Source organism: Haliotis asinina, chromosome 7 (assembly GCF_037392515.1).
Source record: "Haliotis asinina isolate JCU_RB_2024 chromosome 7, JCU_Hal_asi_v2, whole genome shotgun sequence".
Classification (NCBI taxonomy): Eukaryota; Metazoa; Mollusca; class Gastropoda; order Lepetellida; family Haliotidae; genus Haliotis; species Haliotis asinina.
Window position 1 is genome coordinate 20,242,375 of NC_090286.1, and position 27,620 is coordinate 20,269,994.

Sequence of the window (27,620 nt, forward strand, 5' to 3'; positions counted from 1 at the left end):
TAATGGTTAAGCAGGATCCTGTGACCTGAAATGAGATCACTTATATGTCCTTGTGAACTGTATTAAATTGATTTTACTGCATTATCACTGTGCAGAATCTAGTTCAACCCATTTCACAACCCTGAAAGCAGCTGTAACAAAACCCATAGAATTTTATGTCCTAAAATGTCCCTGATGCCAATATATTTATAAAATAATACATTAGTAACAATAAACACAGCCTAATGCAGACATTTTATTTGGATGAGTAAATACCACTTTGGATGACTATCAAGAATTAAAGTTAGTATCCAATGGAAACAGGTGTAGAAGGTATTTTGCAGTTTGACCATACCACTATACTTCTACACATAGAGAATCTATTGATCTTTTGGTAATTAACATTTATAACTGAATCCATGTCAACCAGAAAGTTGATGTTTGTACCCATGTTTCTGGACTGAATATGCTCATTAAGCAACTCATCTGATGACAATGTTAACCAGTACATGTAACAGGATTCAAACTCAACAGGTCAGTAACAATGTAGTCAATAATCTACCAAATACATCATTTCTACATATCTACAGACAGTATGTATATAAACATCCTTTATGTGAAGGCAGATTGTCTACAAGTAATGAAGGCATCTTACAGAAGCATGACAGTAAAAGCATGTGACTGAGTGGTTCTCACTACATGCATTCCTTATGTAACCTGATCCAGAAAACGGGATTACTTCTTGTCAACAACAAAATATTGTTTCACAATTTGGACAAAAAATTACCAATTTGAATTTGTGTGACGGGGATTTTGTGCAATGACCAGTAAATGAAACCATCATTGGCCATAGTTTGGTGTCAGTATAATTTTATACAGACAGGGTTTGATGATAACTATTTGAAAAAATGTAAAAATATGTTGTCATTTATCTCAAATCCATAACGCTTTAAAACTACCTCTGAGATGTATTACACATCAAAAACAGTTAATATAGGCACTGAAGCTCTGGTGTCATCCCGTGTCTCTAGGTTCAAGCTGTCAACAAATGGAACCATGCAAGCATTCTGTGAGCCAAACACTGACACAATTTGGCCAGTACATCTTGTATACATACTCATATGAACCTTAGACATACTGTACATAATGTGACAGAAAAACACCCACATATAGTGGAGAACTGTATTACAGCAACTGAAGAACTGGCCAAATATACAGTCCAAATGAATTATTTTTAGTTCTTACGGCAAAACATGTTCCAAAATAATGCCTAAGAATAATCGCATGTTTTAATTTCTGGTTGTAGTTATTTGTATCTCTAGTTCGACATCATCAGTGTTTGCTCCAAGGAATGGTGTTGACTTGTTGACAAGGAAACATGACACAAATGACCAAACAGTAGCACATAGCAGCAATAATTAAACTGATCGTGATGTTGCTCTCTGGAACATTTCCTCTAATGTGTTCACCCTAAAATGGAACAGGTCACATATGAATTCAAGATGCTTATGCATGCTTGCATTTACACAAATAATATGTCTTTCTGGAAATATCAAAGTATTCCCTATAACAAATGACAAGAAGTTTCATAGTTTTAAAGATTGATGTTGTTTTTAAAAGGTCTAACCCGATACACTGTAAGGTATATGTCGTCTAACTACAGTGATGATTTCAGCGTCATGATGTGTTGTAACTAATATGGACTATTAATTTATAGCAGCTTAGGTTGGATGTTCTGTCTTTCATCAAGCACTGCAGTTTGCCTCCCTAAGTACAATCAGCCACACTGGAGTGGTACTTGAATGCATGGCCACTAACTGACATCTGAAAGTGTAACTTTATGGCACTTGTTGTTTCTGGATCATACTGAGTAAGGACCATGGTCTTTGTGTCAAATTTGGGCAAAGATGAAGCATTACATTCACATGTACATTCAATTCTCCTTAAGTTGGCCTGAGCTTAACTATGTATTTATTTGGGTTACTGTTTCATTGATTTCACTAGTCTGTGCACAACAGATTGTCATATTATTAATACACAGACCTGTTGAGTTAAGGACAGAGAAAATTCATGCTGATAACAGCACATTATGATAAACATTATGATGAACTTGCAGTCAGCAGATATCCGTCACTGTGTCTGTTCATTAAGTATTTTCTAGTTTTGTTACATGATCAAATGCTGTTATGTTTAGGTGACTCACCACAGCTATGTATTGGAAGATATAGAATAAATAAGTAAAGATTAAGTGTGCGAGTGGGTGGGGCTTAACACAGCTTTGAAAAGTACCATAGTTATATTGTTGTGGAAATGAAACATGGACGTTTAGACATTTAACACACTGGTGAATCCCACATGGGTGGTTACATACTAAGATTCCTAACAGGGACAAATCAAGAATTCTTAACAATGACCACAGTATTCTGACACACCAAAGGGATGTAACTCCGCAAAGCAAATTGCCTTGTGTTGTCAACATTGACATCTGATAAATGAAATGGGACTTGACCTGGACTCTAATGATGCTGAACCTACTTAATGAGAGCAGACTGTACTCATTTCCTTATCCCGTACAAAGAAACTATCTTTGGTAAAACATTGTGGCCTTAGAAATATTACACACTCAGTGTGCAGCAAAATTGAATAATTAGGTTGTCATGGAAATAATATTTTTACAGGAAGAGTATACCATTAATACAAAGTAACAAGCCTGGAGTCTCCAGTCAACAGGTTCTGGGGTATAGTACTTATCATCAGTATGAACACAATAGGGGAATGTAGATACTAAGTATTTGTGCCCTGATGCAGACATTGAGAATAAGGACAAAACAAGTACCTGACTACATGCTTTGTACATTTATACAATATAGAGTGGGAATGCTTTGACAAGTTCTCCTGTGCAATGTCTAAATCATGTGGATCTATATATGTAAAACAACAATCTGTATCCTCTGTGAACAGGTGTTGTATCTGTACACACTCAACCAAGGGGAAAATGATTTGAAAGAAAAACATTTCTCAACAATGCCTTAAATAGTACATGAAGCATTATTGAAATGATAATCACTTTTTGAATAATCAATAAATTCCAATTTATTTTTTCAAGTAACATGGGACAATTTGATTGAAACAACTGTGAATATACTGAATAATAAATCATGAATAAAATTAAATGAATTAATTAATTTACCAGTCATTGTGATAATGGGACTACCTTGTTTGAGTACTGATACATTTATGTACAAGGCATTCACAGACAAACACATTTGGCACAAATGGTCAACAAACATTCTCTATTCCTTGATTGAGTGTGACATCTATCTCAACTCCTGCAAACCATACACAGTGTCAATGTTTATACATGATATGACATTTTGTCATGTACTTCACAGAAAATAAAGGTGGCAAGGAAACATACAACAATATCAAGATGTTATTGCACAGACTTGGGTGGTGTTCCCAACATTGTATAGTTAATGGAGGTGGTCTGTCCTGCTGCTGTAGACAAGGAACTAGGTCACAAGGTCAGTTCACATCTCAGAGAATTACTTCAGAGCAGCCTATCTACTCTTATATTTAAAAAGCCCCTCCTTGTTTAAGTACATTTCATCAATTAACTGACAAAAATGAAAGTGAACATTCTATGGCCTACTGTTGTGACATTTCTGATGTTGGCTTGAACATGACTACTGGTTTGAACTACCTACAGACTATTTGTGAGTTGTTGCCTCTTTGAAATAGAATAAAATTGTGTAGATAATGTGATGTGAACCAAGCTCACAACTACTACATTTAAACAGTTTCACCTATTCAGGAACATTGACATTCTTATTGTCATGACAACACTGTATGCACCAATGCAGCCAATCAGATACCAGTTTTCATTATTTCAACCAATCACAGTTCCAATGCATCTGCCAATACCACACTGAATGTGGCACAATTGCCAAAGCATACACAGATGCAGGGGTTGAAAATGCTTACAATCACAGTCATATTCAACCAATCACAGACAGCTTTCTCTTCGAATCAACCAGTCTAATACATTGCTCTCTGATTTAATTGATCCAGATTAAATTCAAATGCCTGAGATCCATCCAATGAAAGGTCACTGGCACCAGTCTTCCAGTCACAATCCAGTATTGATTGACTGAAGGCTACCTCAAACCTCCAGGACTCCAGTAGCATTCAGTCAATCACAACGATTGTTGCCCAGTGACCAGCTATCAAGCTCCAAACATCTTCTTCACTGTGTAACCAGGCATGGAGTAGAAGAAGAGGACCAGTATGGCTGACAGAAGGAGAACAATGAACACCTTCAAGATGACCCATTTGTAGTTGTGCCACAATATGTAACGGATGGACTTGAGCGGATTGAGGAACCAAATGAATGAAGAGTCAGGCCGGCTGCAAGAAGAAACATGCATTTGAGGTCAACAATTGAAAAATCTGTTTTCACTGATGTATATGTAGACTTTCTTTAGAATTAACCTTAGACAGATTATCAGTACATAATTAAGAATCAAATGAAGAAATATCAATGCTGACAAACTTATGTTTGAAGAGCTTGAAATGAACTGCCAAAATTTTAATCCATCAAAGATGGTTTTCACTACCTTCATATCCATGTAACTGTCATTGATTCTCAACATTTAATTGGTTAACCAGGGTAGTTTTTTTACCATATATGTTTCTAAAATCCAAAAAGATATTTGGCCATGCCCATTTATAGATTAAGGATTTATGACTGTATCATAATGGGTGGGTCTGGTATTGCATTATTCTGTTGAACTTTTTAAGGTACTCTTGTCAATATTACATTTTATTTGATGAATAAAAAATCAGTTTGTGAAGCTATGACTCACATATTTTCTGTTAGAATTTACTTCAATATATGGTTGTTATTTTCATGGTAGAAATATTATGCCATCGAGAACTGTAAGCACAATAATTCCTGATATTCTCTAAAGGATTTGGATTTCAGAGTCAGAAAGCAATCTGTACCATGCATGCCACACCCCACTGCACAGTACTGGCACACTGTTTACAGGCTTGGTGCAGCAGCAATGGCTGTTAATGGCTCATAATTGTATCAGTAATATTGAAACTCACCATTCAAACATTTTGGCAAACAACTATATGATCTCTCTGGTGATTCCTGCCTTTAACATATTTGCAGGGGATAGCACTAATATCGTCAGAGCAAGGAGATGTTTAAGCTTGACAAGAGATGCCAGTTATGTCATTCACATTGGAAACATCAATTAAATGACTCAAGCATGTCAAGAAATACAAACCATGTTTGTACATACAACTCATATGTCCGAAACAGTATGAACCAAAAGAATAAATAACAAATGTTTTGAAAGAACTGTGGAAGTGATCATTTTTTAAATATCAAATAAACTGCAATGAAAATAAAATAATTTACTACAGCAACAAAGAATTAATAAAGATGCCACAGTTAAAAGGTTCAGATGTATAATATGGCAATATTATTTTGCTCAAAATCTCTATCTACCAGTGATATTGAAATATGATTGGAGAATTATCCTCTGGGAGTTCTATCTTCCAACAGAGAATGTTTACACAGGTGAGGAAATGTTTTCAACATGTGTTTTGGCTTTTGACATGCTTTTCATTACCCTCAGGCCTCCTAAATCATGGCTGCTCCATCATTCCTCTCATCATTATGAGGCTTTAGGTGTTTTTTCACTCTTTAAAAACTTGAATTGCCTCAACTGACCCGCAGAAAAGGAATGAAATTATGCTGTTGAAATCACTTGGTTAAACAAACAGCTTAGGAAATGCAGTACTAATAAAAGTCTGACTGCATATTTGGGTACCTAAATTATTTCTGGTACTTAACTATTGTGCACTAAATCCAGTGAAGCACATCTTGTATGTAGATCAGTGTTTTCTCATTTGGAAAACTAGGAAAACAAACCAATTTTAACTGAAATTGTTGCAATCATATCATAATTGACTAGACATCTTCATAAAAAATGTTTCACTACTGAGCACCCCATTCTAAATGTCAGAGTTGAAGTAAGCAGGTCATTACTAATTAAGTCAGTGAGAGACTAACATGCAAGTAATAGATTCATATATATTTCTGGACTAAACAATCGACTCCAGCTAGCCTATCACCTTGTAGGTGTGGACTAAGCTTGTTGAACCCTCCAAATTTCTGTTCCTGTGGAGTATGTCACAGATCAGGTACTGTCTGCACTGTTCAGTTAATCCTACCAATTCATGGAGAAACCCATCGCTCATCTACATAATCCTCCCTGTGTTCCCACAAAAAGGCATTATTTGCCCAAATTGTGAAAAGACCAGTGTGAGAGAACTGACAAGGGAGAGGTTTTGGTTCTTGTTGTGAAGTTAAAGGCAATGATGAAGGAGACGTAAGATAAGATAAAAGCGACCTTGTTTCCAGACCTACATGCCATATAGTATATCTCTCTGAACCCCTCCTACTCACTATGAAATCACAATCTCACCATTATCAAATCCACCCTCATTAAAGTTACCATGGTTTCCATTGTAAACAAATAAAATGAAATAAAACAATTGTGTTTATCGTGACCATTGATGGATACGCTGGATTAGTTGATCCCTTAATGCAGCCTCCTTTCCTCTCTCTCTGACGCTAATCCAGCCAATGGGGAATAATAGAAAAGCTGCAATGATTGTGATCTTGGGATTTCCTCCAACCCTGACCTTTCACCTGTGCCTCATTAATCAAGATTCCAATTTCCTGTAAAATCTGTGTTTTTAGCCCTATTATGAAGTCTGTCCCACCCATTCAACCGAAAATGATTTGTCAAATCTTGTCACAAGATGGTTCCCCATTTTCCTCAATTGAACACAACTTCAGTGGATGGTTATGTAAGGTAACATAAGTGAACTTGGTATCAGGACAGAAACACTTCAACTCTCCAACAAGCGAGTCCACATCTGTCCATATTACATACTATCTTGGAAAAAGTAAATGAAAAAAGGTTCAAAACAAACCGTTCCCTCATTTGTTACACCTGGGACTCAGGATACATGTTAAGTGATGGATTGTGTTCATATCTGTCTCAGCAGAATGCTGTCAAAGATACGTCAAACAGACTTTTAGTCAAATTACTTAATATCAGTTTAAACATTCTCACATTTCACTGCACTATCTTTCTTAAAGTGAAAGCCAAAACAGAGGACAAAACAGTGTAAAATACAAATTAATTTGGCTACAGCAAAAACCTGTTGAATATTAGTACTGACCTGGTGTTAATTTCCATAGTTTTTCGAAGGTATTTCAGAAGTCGGTGTGGTAATACAAGACAAATCTTATGGATAACAACTTATTGGTATATTTGTCACAACATTTCTGGGCTAGTTCCTGCCCCCTCATCAGGTACTATTTCAAAATTTTCTGCAGTGAGATTTGAACTTATCAGATATATTTCTTTGAATACTATCAGATATATTTCTTTGAATACTAGTACGTTTTGTTAGTTTATCTTAGCGATGTTGGTGAGTACATACTATCTACCCAGTCTCATACCTGAATGTTCTGTATCATCCTATAATGATTACATTGGAAGGTCACTCGTCTTGAAACTTGAAGTAAGTAACTGATACCTATATATTCTAAATATTTGAAATATTGTAACATATACATGGTTCAAATTTGTAACTGCTATATTTTTTTTAATATTTCAAAGTATTTCATTCACTTCTGCTTCAACAAGCATGAGAATCAATGCAATAATCACTGAAAGGATGGCAGATTTACACATGTTGGCATTTATGTTTTGAACAGGTTTCACAAGACTAAAGTTTAATTGACTAGATGGATATTCAGAAGGCTGTGTATGATTAAATTTAGATGCTTGTGTCTTGTTAGTATTACAGTTATCATATGGTTAGTAGGTATTAATATGGCATAACTGATTTTCATTTGATTGGGTGGTATTTATATGTTATAACTGTTTTCCATATGGCTAGTAGGTATTTATATGTTATAACTGATTTCCATATGGCTAGTAGGTATTTATATGTTATAACTGATTTTCATAATTTATTTACAACTGGCTACTAGATATTTGACTAGAAGGCCATTATATTGCATAACTGATTTCCAAATGACTTGTGATTTGAATGGTACAATGAATTTCCAGACGCTTAGTATTTGACTTTACCATAATTTTGAGATGGCTAGTGGTTGAATGATAAAACCAATATTCTGTGGGTTAAATGTTGAATGATATAAATGATTCCAGATGCCTAGTGTTTGACAGGTAAGGTGGAAAATTTCATCTGTCTAGAGCTTAACTGATATGATATACTTTCAGATGTCTAATGTTTTTGAATGTTTCTCTGATATGGACATATCAAACTCTAAATTGTTTTCAGATATATGCTTTATGTATCACAGGAATAATCAACGGATCATAATAAATTGTTTAAATTTTCAGTAAAAAGGAAAGTAGGATAGGGTGTCCTCATGAAGAAAGAAAAGTAAGACTTGGGGTGTTCAAGGTAATGACTGGATTTTATATCTTAAAGAAGTCTCGGGCATAGTGAAAAGTTTTCTTGAAGAGTAGGGTGGGGTGTCTGGTCTTTAAAGGCTGAGACAGACTTGAGTTTTTGTGAAAAAGGTCATAAGACAGTGTCATGTTTAGGGTAGGGTGCCAAGTCTGCAAGACGTCAGCTAGAGCAATGTATCTGGTCTTCATGGGGGATATAAGGGCAGGGTGTCAGGTCTTCAAGAAGTCAGCTAGAGCAATGTATCTGGTCTTCATGGGGAATGTAAGGACCGGGTGTCAGGTCTTCAAGAAGTCAGGTAGGGCAATGTTTCTGGTCTTCATGGGGGATGTAAGGACAGGGTGTCTGGTCCTTAAGAAGTTAGCTGAGCAATGTATCTGGTCTTCATGGGGGATGTAAGGACAGGGTGTCAGGTCTTCAAGAAGTCAGCTAGAGCAATGTATCTGGTCTTCATGGGGGATGTAAGAGCAGGGTGTCTGGTCCTCAAGAAGTCAGCTGAGGCAATGTATCTGGTCTTCATGGGGGATGTAAGGACAGGGTGTAAGGTCTTCAAGAAGTCAGGTAGGGCAATGTATCTGGTCTTCATGGGGGATGTAAGGACAGGGTGTCTGGTCCTCAAGAAGTTAGCTGAGGCAATGTATCTGGCCTTCATGGGGGATGTAAGGACCGGGTGTCAGGTCTTCAAGAAGTCAGGTAGGGCAATGTTTCTGGTCTTCATGGGGGATGTAAGGACAGGGTGTCTGGTCCTTAAGAAGTTAGCTGAGCAATGTATCTGGTCTTCATGGGGGATGTAAGGACAGGGTGTCAGGTCTTCAAGAAGTCAGCTAGAGCAATGTATCTGGTCTTCATGGGGGATGTAAGGACAGGGTGTCTGGTCTTCAAGAAGTCATGTAGGGCAATGTTTCTGGTCTTCATGGGGGATATAAGGGCAGGGTGTCAGGTCTTCAAGAAGTCAGCTAGAGCAATGTATCTGGTCTTCATGGGGAATGTAAGGACAGGGTGTCAGGTCTTCAAGAAGTCAGGTAGGGCAATGTATCTGGTCTTCATGGGGGATGTAAGGACAGGGTGTCTGGTCCTCAAGAAGACAGCTGAGGCAATGTATCTGGCCTTCATAGGGGATGTAAGGACAGGGTGTAAGGTCTTCAAGAAGTCAGCTAGAGCAATGTATCTGGTCTTCATGGGGGATGTAAGGACAGGGTGTCTGGTCCTCAAGAAGTTAGCTGAGGCAATGTATCTGGTCTTCATGGGGGATGTAAGGACAGGGTGTAAGGTCTTCAAGAAGTCAGCTAGAGCAATGTATCTGGTCTTCATGGGGGATGTAAGAGCAGGGTGTCTGGTCCTCAAGAAGTCAGCTGAGGCAATGTATCTGGTCTTCATGGGGGATGTAAGGACAGGGTGTAAGGTCTTCAAGAAGTCAGCTAGAGCAATGTATCTGGTCTTCAAGGGGGATGTAAGGACAGGGTGTCAGGTCTTCAAGAAGTCAGGTAGGGCAATGTTTCTGGTCTTCATGGGGGATGTAAGAGCAGGGTGTCTGGTCTTCAAGAAGTCAGCTGAGGCAATGTATCTGGTCTTCATGACAGAGGCTAGGGAGGAGAATATAGTCAAGAGGAAGAGTTGAGTGTCAAATATCTGAAGAAGTGTGTAATTTTAGAATCTATATCATCAGATGAAATAACATTTGTGTGATATCAGTTAATCTTACTTTGGTTTTTCCAGTGGGTCTGGTTCATTCCGCCCCTGTCCTGCAGGGTGTTTCTCTGCTTCCTCCACAGACAGCAGATGCAGCTCTGCCTCGACCTTCCCCTGAAGTAGAATAACACCATGAAAAGTCTTTTGCAAAGCCTCTCTCATTGGATCTACAGCTGACAGTGACCATCTTAACATGGAAAGTCATAACAGAAGCATGGGGAATAGCTTGTAGATTTCATGGGGATTCCTATTAATATATAGTCCCCAGCGTACAAACCTTGTCCTAAAGGTAGGTACAATTGTTGACAGTGGATAAATATATCTGTTATGGGTAATGCATGGAATGTACTTACAATTCCTAGTCCATCTGCATGTAGTGACTTCAAGAAGTCATTGCTTGAATGATCTATTGCCATGACTTCAGCGAGACTATTAATCATCAAAAGTTACAAACTAACCAATATAGTTCCAGAACAGGAAAACTAAGGACACTCTTTTGGTAATTTTGATAAGCTATAATTCTTTGAATTCAAGAAATATTTTATATGGCCATCTGTATTTCATTCACAAGGCTGGTGGGGTAGCCTGGTGGTTTAAGCTTTTGCGCACCCAGTTTCAAGTCCTTACTTGGGTACAATGTGTGGAGCTCATATATGATATTCCTAAATAATGATATTGCTACAGCATAAAACCACACTCACTAACACCTTCGAAAATGGAGGAAATGTTTTTGTCACAAATTCAGTTTAGTATGGATGAATGTTTGTAGCTGCAACCCTTGTATATAGTTTCCCTTACCAACTTGTCATGTACAAAGACTACATCAAGATTATGTTATCCCCATATACAAAACTGAGTATATAAAAATTCTGACCTTTCTTTTTCTAAAAATAATATGCTCCAAAAGCAGAAAAAAAAAATTTTCCCACTACACACTTGTATCTTCAACTACATCTAGAAATACAAAAGATCTGATACTGTAAGCATAAAAATAGAGATGAGAAATAAGAAAGTAAATATCTAAGTGAAACCTCTATGCTTGGTGAAAATGCTAATTCAGAATGTTTTCCAGTGTTTGTGAGTTTTAAATATTATAGACTTGATTCCAACCCTGTTACAATGTCTCTCTCTGGCCCAAACAGCAGATGGTGATATTTCTAAGTATAAAACATTGGCTGCACATTTATTTTCTCAGTGAAATGGAGGAATAAGCGTTTATTTGGAATCCACTTTGTTGTGAGTTGATTGTCTGGAGGGCTTTTTCTGAGTGTTGCACATTTGCTTTTGTAATACAAGTTGTGTAAAGGAAAGGCACCTCCTGTTTTATAACATCTATTGTCGGGGCAGGGAGATATTGAGGCTTCAAAATATGGTCACTGTGTAACACATTGTGTTGGAAATATTCCATATAATTCCAAATAATATGATAGTACGAATCAAAATTTTCCGATTGTTAAAGTATTGAGAACACAATCACATAAATTATGAAATTAATGATTATGCAATCTTTTACACAAGCACTACATCTCACAGGAAAATATGCACATGATTCTACTAAATCAAGTTATAAATAATGGATCTTGTTCACATAATTGTAGTTTTCAATAACATGACATTTATTGAGACTGAAATGAAATATAAGGGTAATCAGATGCTTTTTGGGCGTTAGTTCTACTGATGAAAAATGGGAAAGAGCTATCACGCAATGACCTCTAAGAGGTCATGCACAAAAATAGGGGAACACATTTACGCCTATAACCTGGGAACAAAAACAGCTGAGAGTCACTGGAAAATTTTATGTGAGATTTTAATCTACCTTAAACAAGCCAAATTAGCTTTCAAGTTGGATTGAGCAGGCATAACTAGCCAATATTGAAAGAGTAATTTGGTGAGGTTGTGATATGGTGGAGACGGAATGACAGATATAAGTAAAAAGGCTTCAGTAATAGGCGAGATGGTATGGTGGTACCAGTGACAAGAATGCCAGATAAGGAGGAGGAATCATGGTTGGGGCTAAGAAAACAACTCGTTACAAGGGAAGAAAGCAGACTGCATTCACTGGACTGTCAGTTGGAGTTTATCACCATCATCAAGAATTTCTTTGAATTCTGCCTCTGTTCTCTGTCTTCCCTGTCCTTTGTGAGGCTCCATAACTTTGGTAAGTGCTGGGGAGAGGTAGAGTGTACAGAAGAGAGGGAAATAAATGGTTGTAGTGGTTATTGATGGGACAGAGGAGGAGGTCTAGATCAGTAGGCTTTTACAATTTGCCTGGCTGGCTTATTGTAAATACATAACATAATGTTCTGTGTATATAAATAAGTAAAACATGATATGTGATATGCATAGTCCTGAAGGATGCCAATAATGGTCTGAAACATCTCATGATGTGGAAACACCTGATGAGGATGAGCTCATGACAGCAGTGTTATTATCCAACAATGAAGATGGACAGGTGAAATCAGTGTATTTACAGAGACTAAAGATGGACAGGTGAAATCAGTGTATTTACAGAGGCTAAAAATGGACAGGTGAAATCAGTGTATTTACAGAGACTAAAGATGGACAGGTGAAATCAGTGTATTTACAGAGACTAAAGATGGACAAGTGAAATCAGTGTATTTACGGAGACTAAAATGGACAGGTGAAATCAGTGTATTTACAGAGACTAAAGATGGGCCGGTGAAATCAGTGTATTTACAGATACTAAAGATGAACAGGTGAAATCAGTGTATTTACAGAGGGTAAAAATGGACAGGTGAAATCAGTGTATTTACGGAGACTAAAATGGACAGGTGAAATCAGTGTATTTACAGAGGTTAAAAATGGATAGGTGAAATCAGTGTATTTACAGAGGCTAAAAATGGACAGGTGAAATCAGTGTATTTGCAGAGACTAAAAATGGACAGGTGAAATCAGTGTATTTACAGAGACTAAAGACGGGCCGGTGAAATCAGTGTATTTACAGATACTAAAGATGAACAGGTGAAATCAGTGTATTTACAGAGGCTAAAAATGGACAGGTGAAATCAGTGTATTTACGGAGACTAAAATGGACAGGTGAAATCAGTGTATTTACAGAGGTTAAAAATGGATAGGTGAAATCAGTGTATTTGCAGAGACTAAAAATGGACAGGTGAAATCAGTGTATTTACAGAGACTAAAGACGGGCCGGTGAAATCAGTGTATTTACAGAGACTAAAGATGGGCCGGTGAAATCAGTGTATTTACGGAGACTAAAATGGACAGGTGAAATCAGTGTATTTACAGAGGTTAAAAATGGACAGGTGAAATCAGTGTATTTGCAGAGACTAAAAATGGACAGGTGAAATCAGTGTATTTACAGAGACTAAAGACGGGCCGGTGAAATCAGTGTATTTACAGAGACTAAAGATGGGCCGGTGAAATCAGTGTATTTACAGAGGCTAAAAATGGACAGGTGAAATCAGTGTATTTACAGAGACTAAAGATGGACAGGTGAAATCAGTGTATTTACAGAGACTAAAGATGGACAAGTGAAATCAGTGTATTTACGGAGACTAAAATGGACAGGTGAAATCAGTGTATTTACAGAGACTAAAGATGGGCCGGTGAAATCAGTGTATTTACAGAGGCTAAAGATGAACAGGTGAAATCAGTGTATTTACAGAGGCTAAAAATGGACAGGTGAAATCAGTGTATTTACAGAGACTAAAGACGGGCCGGTGAAATCAGTGTATTTACAGAGGTTAAAAATGGACAGGTGAAATCAGTGTATTTACAGAGGCTAAAAATGGACAGGTGAAATCAGTGTATTTACAGAGACTAAAGATGGACAGGTGAAATCAGTGTATTTGCAGGGACTAAAGATGGACAGGTGAAATCAGCATATTTCCAAAGGCTAAAGATAGGCAGGTGAAGTGCTCTTTGCTAAGGCTAAAAGATGGGAAGGTGAAATCAGTGGTATATGCTGAGGTTAAAGATGCATAGGGGACATCAGTATTATTTACTGAGATGCAGGATGAGCAGGTGAAATCACTATTATTACCAGAGACCAAAGATTGGTAGGTTAAAAATCTGTTATTAACCAAGACCAAATATGGGCGAGTGAAATCCGTGTTATTACTCAAGATCAAATATCGCCAGGTGAAATCAGCGTTATCATACCCATGTCCATAGATGGAATGGTTAAATCAGTGTTATTAACCCAGGCCAAAGATGAGAAAGGTGAAATCAATGTTATTACCAGAGACCAAAGATTGGTTGGTTAAAAATGTGTTATTATTCAAGACCAAATTGGGCAAGTGAAATCAGTGTTATAACCAGACACCAAATATGGACAGGGAAAATCAATGTCAATATCTGAGACTGAAGGTGGGCAGGTTAAAATCAGTATTATTATCAAAGACCAAATATGGACATGGGCAATCTGTGTTAATTCCAAGGCAAAGATGGGATGGTGAAACCAGCATAATTATGCTATCAATCACCTGATTGTTTGGTCCAAAGAGTATCATTTACAGAGCACCATCATGTAGTTTATATATTCCTGATTGTGGTGCTATAACAATAAGCATAACACACTTTCTACACGTCTGCTGATGATTGTGAAATCACTTTCATCACTGACAAATAGTTCAAAACAAGTCTTTTAGTTTTCAAAGTAACTCTCCCATAAAATGTATAGAAGTGACAAAAAGAAAAATATGGTTTATTATAGTTCTCTTTGTGTCCATAAGTGATCTTTCCTACAGTACGCAGCCTATAAAACCAATTTCATAAAACGGAGAAAATGTGTTGAAGATCTATAGACAAATACATGTGTTGCCTTTGCTCTTATCATCAGGTAATAACAGCATTAATGAGGCAATTCTAGCGCAAACGTGTCTCCATGTTTGACAGAGGAAACATGATAATAAATGTAATTTTCCATAATAGCTTATTAGCATAAACAATTCCACAACCAAAATATTCAAAGGGAATTTAAGTTAAAAATATTGACTTTACAGCCACATAATGAACTGCTACCAGTTATCTTACATTCATATGCAACATGGATTATAAATGTACATATGTAAAAATATTGTAAGAAACTGGACTGTTCTCATTGTATGACTTGTTTTAAATTTTCACCCATCCTTGAAACAATCTTCTGATAATCATGTTCACCATTATAAACATGTAACAATTCATTTATCCTTTTCTCCTTTCCCTTCCAATGATTAAATCACAGGAAGCAAATAATTATTATTTATCCAAAATACAAAAACCAACAACAAAAGACAGAAGCAGGTATAGAAGAATAATAAGATAATTCATTTTTATCTTGAATTAATTCTTAAAATTTCCATTCTGTTTTCACATACTTTGATAGTATGTATAGCATTTAATAAAATTGGTCTGACCTAATTATAGAAATAAATAGTATCTAAGTATGCTTATATGCACACTGCTTAGACTCTGATGATACCTGGCTATGATGTCTTTTAGTGTAGTTTACAGTTCTCATCAATCTCGTCATCCATTGGTGTAAGTAATTCACAACATTATCTTCAGTATTATTTAGTATCTTGCCACTTTTCTCCGAAACTGCATCTCTTTTGATACAGCGTCTTTTTCTACCTTACATCCTTATCTTAGGTGTAATGAAATATAATTGTGATGAAAAAGCTAATAGGATGGAAATCTCAAGTGTCAAAAACATTGTGATTTATAGTTCATGAAATAATAAATGGCGGAAAACATTTAAGCAATTACTACTGCTTCTTAAAATGACATCCTTTGTTCTTCAAGCAATGCCTCATGAATAAACAATGAAGCAACATTTTATCAGGGATGATATACCTGGTTTTCTTGCCAGACAGCTAAATAATTCATGTACATAATATTTGGCAGCCTCTTGTCAAAAGCGATCAGCTGTCAAATGTATTTCCAGCTTGTCATTGTCCATAACAATCCTTGCAAAGACCTGCTTCAGCCTGACAGCTAACACCCCTCATACTGCATATGGTAGTAACAGACAGTTCCCTGATTTTAAAAAACTGCAATGTTTGTGACAATGGGGCCTTCAATATGTCATGAAGAAATTGGATTATTCCTAAAAATAATATGAAAATATCAAATAATAATATTGATGCTTTAATAAAAATTACTCTAAAAAAGAAATATATATTTACAATCATTGTCACCTGAAGACCATCAAAATCATTTTTGTTTTAAACGCCAGTAGGGCTCATGTAAATGGAACGCAGCAATTTATTTATTTATTTTTTTGATCAGTTGAAGTAAAACCTGAGTAAAATAAGGAAATGTAATATCATGACCATCTGTCAGATGTGATGTTTGTATTTCTTCTTGTTGTTAGATGCCAACTAGACTTCCCCAAACCTCACCCACAAGAAAACGTTTCATACATCAATACAACTGTTAGATCTATATATTCTTACTTAGCATTTAAATGTTTGCACATAAATTTCAGCATGTAAATATAGAACAACTGTTTTCTATTCCACAAAAAGTCAGAATTCTATTGCAACTACACTTCAAAATCCATTGTTTTATATCCCTTGAAAAAGAGCAACATCACTGTAGAATCATAGACATTTCTGAACAAAAGAAAATGTAAAATGTTGTGAGTCAACAGTGTCCGTTTGGCCAGAGTGAAACATGACGGTGTCAATCAATTTGCTGCAATGACTTTCTTAAGCTGTGTACCTAATCACAATAATGAAAAGACCTGCACAATTTCCTCTTCATCATTTTGTTCAGCAGTACAAATTGAAATCTGACAGGGAGGCTCCTCTCTCTGCAGGCCCTAGTAATTTTCTATCTTGGGTGATTTCCTCGAGCGAAGCTAGGCCTATTAACATCGCAGCAGTGTCGTGTTACAATAATCATAACATCACTTGGTCATGTCCCAAGGTGTGCCCAGCCTCCATCTACTATGTACTGCTAATGGTTATTACAAATATTTCACCTCTGTGTAGCAGATTACGATTCTGTCTCTCTCCAAGGCTTCTCCTGAGATGGGGGGTGATTTGTGCTGGACCCACCGTCACTACGCTGTCGCCAGCACAATCAGGGACAACACACTCCCGTATTAGACATGTCACCCCGAAATGATGTATGGGACAAATACTGAATATTACACGCTGCTTCATGTATTTGCAATTGTGTTTCTGCGCTAATTCTATGTCTCCGGACTCTTCTCTCGCCGTGTACACAATGCATTCACTTACAACACATTGCACTAATGATTTCAGAGCCATTCACCACCATTATCACCAGTTTCCAGTTCTGCCCTAGGGGAAAGTCCCTCTTTTAAAGTGAGCGCCTACATAAACTCATCCTTGCTCTCGCGCCATGATGTGCCTGGGAGTGGTGACAGAGTGTCTATATTCATCTCCACAACTTACGTCCACTAATTACACACACAAATAACCAAATTACTACAAAACAGCAGACACATTATTTATCTCTTTTGTTATTTGTTCATAAAAATGATATTAATTTTTCCAAAATTATGAACTAAATTACATAAAAAACAATTACTATAGGAAGACCTTTATAGTGTTTTGTATTTGGTAGTTATTCTGCAGTATTGGGTAACTCCCCGAGAAACACCAAATATATGCTAGTCTGACAGTATATTTACAACACAGATATTCATTTATCAATTTTAATATTTCAATATGACATAAGTCTTCATTAATGACACAATTTCATGAAAACACAATACTTTAATTATACTTCACTTAAATACTTTTCAGAAATCTTGTAACATAGCAGTTAGATTTCATGATCTATACTTGTTTCAGCTAGAAAGGTGGTTCGTAAAATCCATGTTTTACACAAACAAATCCACTAAATCCACAACTATCCACTAAATACTTTGATGTCTGCAAAAATATATAAGCACGAGAAACCGACAACAAAAATATTCAACTTCTTTGAAGGTTTCTTTAATGATGAAAGTGTGAAACTAGCAGCTATTTTGGATGTAAATAAAAAGATAGGTCCTATTGTTGTTTTTAGGAAATAATACTGTCTTTGTTTATGCATACTTGTTCAACACATTTTTATAGACAGGTAATAGGTATTCAAAATTTACAAATTTCAGTTTTATTATTTCTAAAACACTTGGTTGTAGGTTGGAAATATATTTTTCCCATGTTAAGTGCATAATATTGTTTTTTTTGCAAACACCTTGTGTTGTGTCATCACTTATTTGATTTCCTGCAACTGTTTTGTCATCTCCACTAAATGGAATCTATTTCTGAGGACAGTGAAAACTGTGAATTCTTTTGTACTGATGTTTTATATCTACAATAGTGTGCAATAGTGAAGGTCCTGTGGCATGTAAATAATGCAGCCTTGCACCAGTGGCTGATAGCAAGAGCACCGGTTAACACTACTCCTGCAGGGAGAACCCAGTAAGCCCAGATGCACAACCATTACCTACCTTGGTCACATATGGGTCTGTCATTGTAGAGTTTGCCCCATGTTGTGGATGCATGTGATTGCTAGCAACTGTCTGTCCGTGACCACAGACTTATCGGACAGAACAATAATTGTTAAGTGTCATACACACTCATAGTGTTTACAGTCAGTAATGAGTATTTGTTTGCAATGGCATCAACACATATCAGGTAAAATCATTCAAATTCGCAGACCATGCTATTTTGTCATTTTTAAACTAATCATTCAGTAAGAGCAAACAACTGTAAATGTTCTGCACACATACCAAACTGCACATTTGTCTTAACAGTGCAGGAGAACATTGTTATCCCAGAACAGGGAGAGAGACAAGCATACACTGCTGGCTATTTACATACTTTACACAATGATTAAGTCAAATGCAGTTTGCCTGCTGTAAAATAACTACCTCTGATACTAGTACATTTAATCTAATGGAACCCATAAATGTTTGTCCACAAATCTAGAACAACAGTTCCCCTCGTATGCCCAAAACAACACAGTCAGTTCCAACATACATCCAAACATGACAAAATATCATTTCACTTTCTGACATGTTAACTCAATGTCCAGTCGAAAGCAGAGATCAACTTTTCCCCAAAATACATTAGAAAAATTTGTCTCTTACAAAAGTCCACACAGTTCTGAAAAAAGTGCTCTCAGATGTGAACATATTTGTCACATCTTCTTGTACTGCATTAAAACCTTCAAGGTATTCTCTGTTTTTACACATGAAGTAGGATTTAACTGTTTATGTGATGCAGTTTAATTATTCTTGCTATCTTGTTTAAATCATTATTTCATATGATTAAGGTATAGATCTATAAAACATTAGTAACTAAGGTGATCCAACAAGTACTGTAAGTTATAAAACCGTAGGGCATATATAATATATTTTTGAAAGATTTGCTAGCATCTGTGATTGAAGTATCCTTTTCATGCAATGTCCTTGTTTCATCGATTTTCAGTCAGTACTCTATTCTGTTTCTAATGTCACTTCTATAGTATTCCAATATAAAAGTACTATCGTTCAAGATGAAGTATTTCCTGAGTATGTTGTGAAACAACCATGATTCACATCTGTAACAAATGTTACACATGGGATAACACTTTATCAGTAAAGTACAGATTCTAGTAGCTTTTTTTATTTACACCAAATGCAATCTGCTTCATTTGAGGATAGTCGAAACTAGGTATTCTTTTGCGCTGGTGTTTTATGATTTGTTGTGATAGTGTGATCCTAAATATAACAAATGTTACACAGAGTCTTCTTTCTTCATACAAAGTATTGTGCATTCATCCATGTCTTTTTATAAAGTGGCAAGAATTTGTTAGTTCATAATTAATTATCTTCCACTTCTCTGATTATAAAAACATATCACTGTGAAGTCACTTGTTTATGTAGATAGACATATAGACATATATCACTCATTCAGGTCCTATAATACCATCAGTATGCACATCTATATACATGGCAATGTCATGTGACCCTCCTCATGTCATCAATATAAATGGACATGTCACATGACCCTCCTCATACCACACACATGCACAAATGCATGCGCGCGCGCACACACACACACACACACACACACACACACACACACACACACACACAATGTCACATGACCCTCCTTATACCATCTACATACACAGATATATCACATGACCCTCCTTATACCATCTATATACCCAAACATATCACATGACCTTCTGTATGCCATCTGTACACACAGATACGTCACATAGATGTGTCACAGCATCTTGCACAGCATTTGCACATTCAGTCCAATCTTCATTCAGATCAGTTTGTATTTTCCAGATCATTGTTCAGATGTATCATGAAGAGTGACAGTCCTGACATTTGTCCAGTATGAATGTGCTTTTGTCTTTGCCACATACAAACCATGCATTATGAACTACACATCATTTATGAACTGACAAAACAACCAACATCAGACAGCAAATCATGTTTCACACAACATAACCTGTTTGCTTAATATCTTGCTTGAACATTGTTTTTCAAACTCTTTTATCAGTTTGTTTCCGCATTTATACAACATCAGCCAACAATATGCCTTTGATACTAATATAAAGAAAGATAACTGCAGTTTTCTCTATATTACAGACATTCAGTCTTTAATAATTTTAGATCTTAAATCAAACCCAAATCTGTGATATCAATGTTGATTTATAGTTTAAATGAATTATATTTTTTGTCAGATTTTAAAAAAAAACCATGGTACTCGAGCTATTAATACAACTAATTGCTTTCTTCAGACAGTTCCATTATTTTATTTCTTTTTCCTGCTGATATTTGTTTTTCGCACAGTTTCCGGCTTTAATTCCGGCCTAATTATGTCCACAGTGACTTGACAATGATGACAAAGGGAGAGAAGCCGTCGCAAGGTAGATAGCAACTAGTGTCGCATATGGACGGCAAGATTTAATCATATGGTGCAGCCCAAGATCTCATCAGCGCAAATAGCCTGTAGTGAATTATCAGGCTCGGACTGGCCAAGGCTGTCAATTACGGAGCCCTATTCATTGCGACTGCCATTATTACGGACTCTATTAATCCCCCTCACAGCCCGAAGAGCTATCAATAAGACCCTGTGATATTACAAGGGCAAATCATAGTTAATCATGCACACAGATCATTCATTATATACAGAGGGTTTCACAGACAGGCTCCTCTGGCTTACCGCTACCACTAGGATAATAACCAACACATGCCCATTTACGCTTTGTTTAGAAAAATAATGTTGGTTCAGCATCTAAGTCCTTATTATTTATTAATAGGTGTCTTTGTTGCATGAAAAATGTATTCCTGAAAGGTTGGAAGTACGTGTGATTTTTGCACAAGTAATTCATTCCATTAAAATGATTGATCTTTGAAATATGTGATGTGTTTACTCGGGTATTTGTGTTATTAAAGGGGGAATCAAGGGCCATTACTATAATAAGTTAATAGGGGCAAGACCGTGGAGCATGCGTAAGGCTGGCAGTGAACACTCTGTTTACATAAACTTGTTTAAGAGGGACTTCCATATTCACTGTTAGTCCTTCAAACTGTGGACTAATATTTTCCCAAATGACACAAACCAGCTCAGTCAACCCACATCTTTAATGCTCTCTTGTCTTGTTAGTTTAACGAGATTCCACGTGTATACAGGTAGCTCATGACAAAGGAAACAGAATGGGAAAATTGTCAGTTTTATGACCAATGGCATCACCTTGCTTTCTAGGAAGATTTATGCATTTTCTCCTTGGTAATTATACAAACAAAATAAATGATACTTTGGAAACAAAACCATGGATGAATACACCATTTAATTTTATTCTATTTCACTTTCCTATGCCTATCTATTAGTCAGTAAGTACACAGGTATCAATACTTATTAAACACTGCATGAGAAGGGGTAATGTCTGCCTCAATTACCTATCTGTTTGAAATCTGTTTGTTTCCTAACTGTCTATGTTATGAAAGTATGTCAAGCTTTTTCTGGAAAACCAGTCAACTAGAATGCTCACACTTTTTCATACTTTTTACAAGACAAAACAAACATTCTTAAGCACTCAACTGTACCTCGATGCTGTCACATCCATTAACAAAAACAGCAGATGCACCAAAATAGAAAGTGATGATTTGAACAAATTTTTTATGGTCATAGCAGAAAGTACAAACACGGCAATATGTGTTTGTTGAACTAAGACAAAGAACAAGAGAGGAAAAAAAAAATAAAATCGTTAAAAATTACCGTGAGCTCTAATTCATCATTTGACTCATTCTTGACAGCAAAGGGCCACCATCCCTTGACCCGTTTGTGTTTGAAGAGTGACATTTGTGGTACACTTCCATCAGTCTTAAGCATGTCTAACGAACACTGCTTTGCAGATTTTGCTCCTCGTGGAAAACGGTTCATGTCCAAAGTCAGGGAACCTGGATACAACAGAAAAAGATTGACAGGCATAAAAAAACATCAAGATTGAAAGATATCATACTCCTGATTAATGGAATTTTAAAATCACTTTTTCACTAAATTTGTACCTTGAAGCAGTCACAAGCATCCATTTCATTTCGTGATTAGCAAAAACACATTGGATGTCTAGTGGATGAATAAAGCTATTCGTCTGGAGTCGTTTTCTATGATTAAATGAAGACTCTATTGAAGATTCAGACACATTCCTAATTGTAATAGCTAAACACTATTTCAAAATTACAAACTATGGCTATTGCACACATACACACATAGTCAGAAATTAGTTTAGTCTCTGTGAAGGATTTCAAGAGATCTCACATTGCAGGACTGAAAATTGATTGCGGAAAATGTATTATACTGTAAAGAAAAAAAAGACCTGTAAATAGCACTTATGAATAAATATGTAAATGAACCATAACAAGACAGGTATGAATGACATATGAATATTCTATTCACTGTCAACATTTGCCTTCAACTTTGAAACACCTCATTTGATTGGTGGTTAAAAACCTCCCCTCAAAGAATGGAGGATGATATAATTAATAGGATAGGACTGTACAAGGTAAGTTACTTCTCTATGTCAAGGGGTCATGCAGAGTTATTTGGGACTGTCTGCTTCTATTAACAGTATTTCCATTCACACTTCCCTGTTTGTATCACTTTGATAATCACTGAGTTGTTCAGCAAAGTTTCAGTACTGAGATAAGAAACTGGATTTTTTTTTACCTATCACTTGCTGTATTTTTTAATCGAAAAGTGTATAAGAAAATAAAGTTATGGAAAAATTTGACTATACTATCTATGACCAGTGGTTATATTTGACAAGCTTGTATCTTGTCAGGGAATGGAAATTCCAGTTTTGAAAAGTTTTACCGAGGAAATCATCAGCGGAGAAGTGATCGGCATCCCACACTTGAAGGTTGAGTCTGGCAGGTATCTTGGATTCCGTCTCATCCCAGGAAAACAAGGTTTCTTTACGTGAGATGACAATCTTCTCCTCAGCAACCAGGTAGTCAAATGGGAACACAAACCTCCAGTTGAAGTTACCCTCACCTGTCAGGGACCTGGAAAACAGACACCGACTAGCTGAGGAAAGCTGACAGTTTCATTGAAACTTACAGCACAGCATCATGATGGCTGTGGTGACATGCCTCTTGCTCTGGTACTTAACATGTATACTTGACAAGCTCAGGTAGACAATGGAACAAGTGAAAAACATGACATGAATGATATGCATATGTCACTGACATTGGTGACATACAAGTGTACATCATTGTATGGAGGTTATTATAATAATGCATATATCACAGACACTGGTGACATACAGGTGTATATCATGACATGGAGAATATGCATACGTCACTGACAGTAGTGATATACAGGTGTATATCATGGCATGGAGGATATGCATACATCACTAACATTGGTGATATACAGGAGCATATCATGGCATAGAGGATGTGTTACTGACATTGGTGACATACAGTTGTACATCATGGCATAGATAATATCCATACATCACTGACATTGGTGATATACAGGAGTATATCATGGCATGGAGGATATGCATATGTCATTAATATTGGTGACATACAGGAGTATATCATGGCATGGAGGATATGCATATGTCATGAATATTGGTGACATACAGGAGTATATCATGGCATAGAGGATATGTATATGTCACTAATATTGGTGACACACAGGAGTATATCATGGGGGATATGCATATGTCACTGACATTGGTGACATACTGGAGTATATCATGGCATGGAGGATATGCATATGTCACTAATATTGGTGACATACAGGAGTATATCATGGCACAGAGGATATGTATATGTCACTAATATTGGTGACACACAGGAGTATATCATGGAGGATATGCATATGTCACTGACATTGGTGACATACTGGAGTATATCATGGCATGGAGGATATGCATATGTAAGTGACATTGGTGACATACAGGATTATATCATGGCACAGAGGATGTGCATACATTACTGACATTGGTGATATACAGTTGTATATCATGGCATGGAGGATATGCATACATCACTAACATTGGTGATATACAGGAGTATATCATGGCATGGAGGATATGCATATCTCATTAATATTGGTGACATACAGGAGTATATCATGGCATGGAGGATATGCATATGTCATTAATATTGGTGACATACAGGAGTATATCATGGCATAGAGGATATGTATATGTCACTAATATTGGTGACACACAGGAGTATATCATAGAGGATATGCATATGTCACTGACATTGGTGACATACTGGAGTATATCATGGCATGGAGGATATGCATATGTCACTAATATTGGTGACATACAGGAGTATATCATGGCATAGAGGATATGTATATGTCACTAATATTGGTGACACACAGGAGTATATCATGGAGGATATGCATATGTCACTGACATTGGTGACATACTGGAGTATATCATGGCATGGAGGATATGCATATGTAAGTGACATTGGTGACATACAGGATTATATCATGGCACAGAGGATATGCATACATCACTGACATTGGTGATATACAGTTGTATATCATGGCATGGAGGATATGCATACATCACTATCATATGTAGATAACAAATTCTGAAATTAGATCTTCATGTGCACACCAAGAGTTCCCTAATTGGTAGCCATACTTGATGGCAATAATTTTCCTACGGTGATCCAACATTGTGCTTACCATCTAAAATTTATGTGTTGTGCTCAAAGAATTTGCCATAATGACACATTGAACATATTATTCATCATTAACCTTTATTCAGTTTCAGGTAAATACTTGCAGCAATCTACACAGAATGCATGGTTCCAGTAATGACCAAAACATTGTGATGGACTTGAATGAGATACAGCTTAAACAGCCTGACTTTGCAGGGAAAAACTCCTGCTAGCATGTTCATGTTTACAGCATATATCATCTCCGACAAGACAGGCCAGGGAAGAGGCATGGTAATCCACTCATTGTCCCGGTCTTATCCGCACAGCCAAACACTTTAGAAATTTCATGGAACATTTGCTGAAACAGCTGACAGGCCGAGAGACTAATCACATGCTGAGAGTGATACAAGGATTGTCAGGAGGAAAATCTATGACAAAAAAGTGTGTTGGATTCAATGTATGATACAGGTTCCCAAACACGCTCATTATTTCACAATGACGGCACAATCTCCCTGTGTGGTGGAGCCTTGAAATGAGGTATACCACTTTGAACATGCTCTGTTTGTTCTTAAATCAGCTTCAGCAAAGACTTACAAAGTACACTTCATATAACATATGGTGCAGGTATCAATTTTTAAAGACAAGCATTTAGCATTAAATTTGCTTTGGAATGTTAACAAGATACTTCACATTGCAGGAAAGCAGTAACATTCCTCCAATAAAAATCTATACAATTATTATTTTTGAATGCATACATGTAATTAATAAAGACCATGTAAAGTTCAGACCTTTAAACTAAATGTATAGTCTAAACATTTCTAAATGCAAAGTGCAAAGGTTAGAAAATGTACACAAAACTGTTATGAAAGTCAGTCATAAATTGACTATTTCATTCTCAAATAAATATATTACTGTATGTCTAAGAATGTCCAGTAATCACTGGAAATACCATACTTCTTCCACATTCATCTGATTTTCTTCATTTCTAATTCAAACCTGATTCCTATATAAAACCAGCCATATTGAAACATATGTTTTCATTGTTTACGACAGGGTCCTTTTCTGTTACTTAATAAGGCCCAACAATTTACAAGAAGGATAATAACGCTGAACAATCTGCAGGCATATTTTGTCTCTTCTCCATGTGGTTCTAGCTTTGTTTACCTCCACATCAAAGAGCGATGAAGAGTTGCAATTGAGATTGTCCCTCCGCCCATGTATACAACTTACGTAGGGGGTAACACAAGACGGATGTGTTTCTCTCGCATCTTTTGATTCAGATTCAGTCAATAAAGCAGCATGACATGATACCAAACAACAACAGAAACATTTGTCCCAAGTGATACATGATATTAGTATAGACTTTTTGCACAATGACTTGCAAGTTGGACCTTGTAACATATAGTTGATTCACTTTTTAGCAAGGCATAGCTTGATATAAGCCTGGCATTTTTAATACACAAATGTTTTTCAATTGATAACTATTTCTGACAGATGCAAAAACCACTTTTTGATTTTTTTAGCAATACAACGAAGAATTTCCCAACATAACACCATAACACTTTTCATGTGTAATTTGACAAAAGGATGACAGACTCACATGATGTACATACAAATGGATGATTTTTTTTTAATTTTTAGTCTAACTATAACCTAACAAAGGCCCCCAAAATGTAAATGGACAAAGTATTTGATTCGAAAATGTAGGTGCACTACTTTCATCAGAAATGATAATATGAAACTTTTTTATCCCAGTAAAGTACAATTCAGAGGAATCTGAATACAGATATTCCACAATTCATGATGAATGTAATACAAATAATCTGTATTCAAAGTGTCCATGAGAAAATTACATTAGAAAAGAACCTTGCGTCAAGGCAGGTCAAGCTGACCAGAAAAGAACAAGATCACCAACAACATTTATTCAAACATAGTCAGATAATAAGCATCATACATGTATCTGTAATGGCTAAAAAATCTACATGCTGATTTTGCACCCAAGTATATGACCTCAAAGTACTGTGAGAAATGGCATGACAAAGCCTGGTTCATGTGTGAATTTATCATCACTGAGAGGTGGATGAAGTGTGCAATTGAGATATCTTGTGGGGAAGTAACAATCCGATAGGTGTGTAGTGTTTGCAGAGCAGTTTCTCTTCACACCAACATCCACAACATAGATGGTCAGTACTCTGTAGGGCTTTTATTTCCCACTGACTTACACCTATATGTTAAAGACCGTCAACTGAATTTACAATCTTTATATAAGTCTAAACATATTTGATAC

At 36.4% G+C, this 27,620-nt stretch overlaps 1 protein-coding gene across 5 annotated transcripts in view; it reads right to left on the minus strand.

Annotated features, from left to right (window-relative positions):
• Positions 1-222: 222 nt before the first annotated feature.
• The window catches only part of LOC137290618 (otoferlin-like), a 177,030-nt gene continuing 149,632 nt past the window's right edge, over positions 223-27,620 (minus strand). For all 5 annotated transcript variants that reach the window (XM_067821682.1, XM_067821680.1, XM_067821681.1 and 2 more), the window contains 4 exons: positions 23,511-23,701; positions 22,416-22,597; positions 10,217-10,317; positions 223-4,386 (listed from right to left, as the gene is read on the minus strand). In XM_067821682.1, the coding sequence (XP_067677783.1) occupies positions 4,206-4,386; positions 10,217-10,317; positions 22,416-22,597; positions 23,511-23,701 (655 nt within the window). In that variant the 3' untranslated portion in view covers positions 223-4,205. The remainder of the gene's footprint in view (positions 4,387-10,216; positions 10,318-22,415; positions 22,598-23,510; positions 23,702-27,620) is intronic.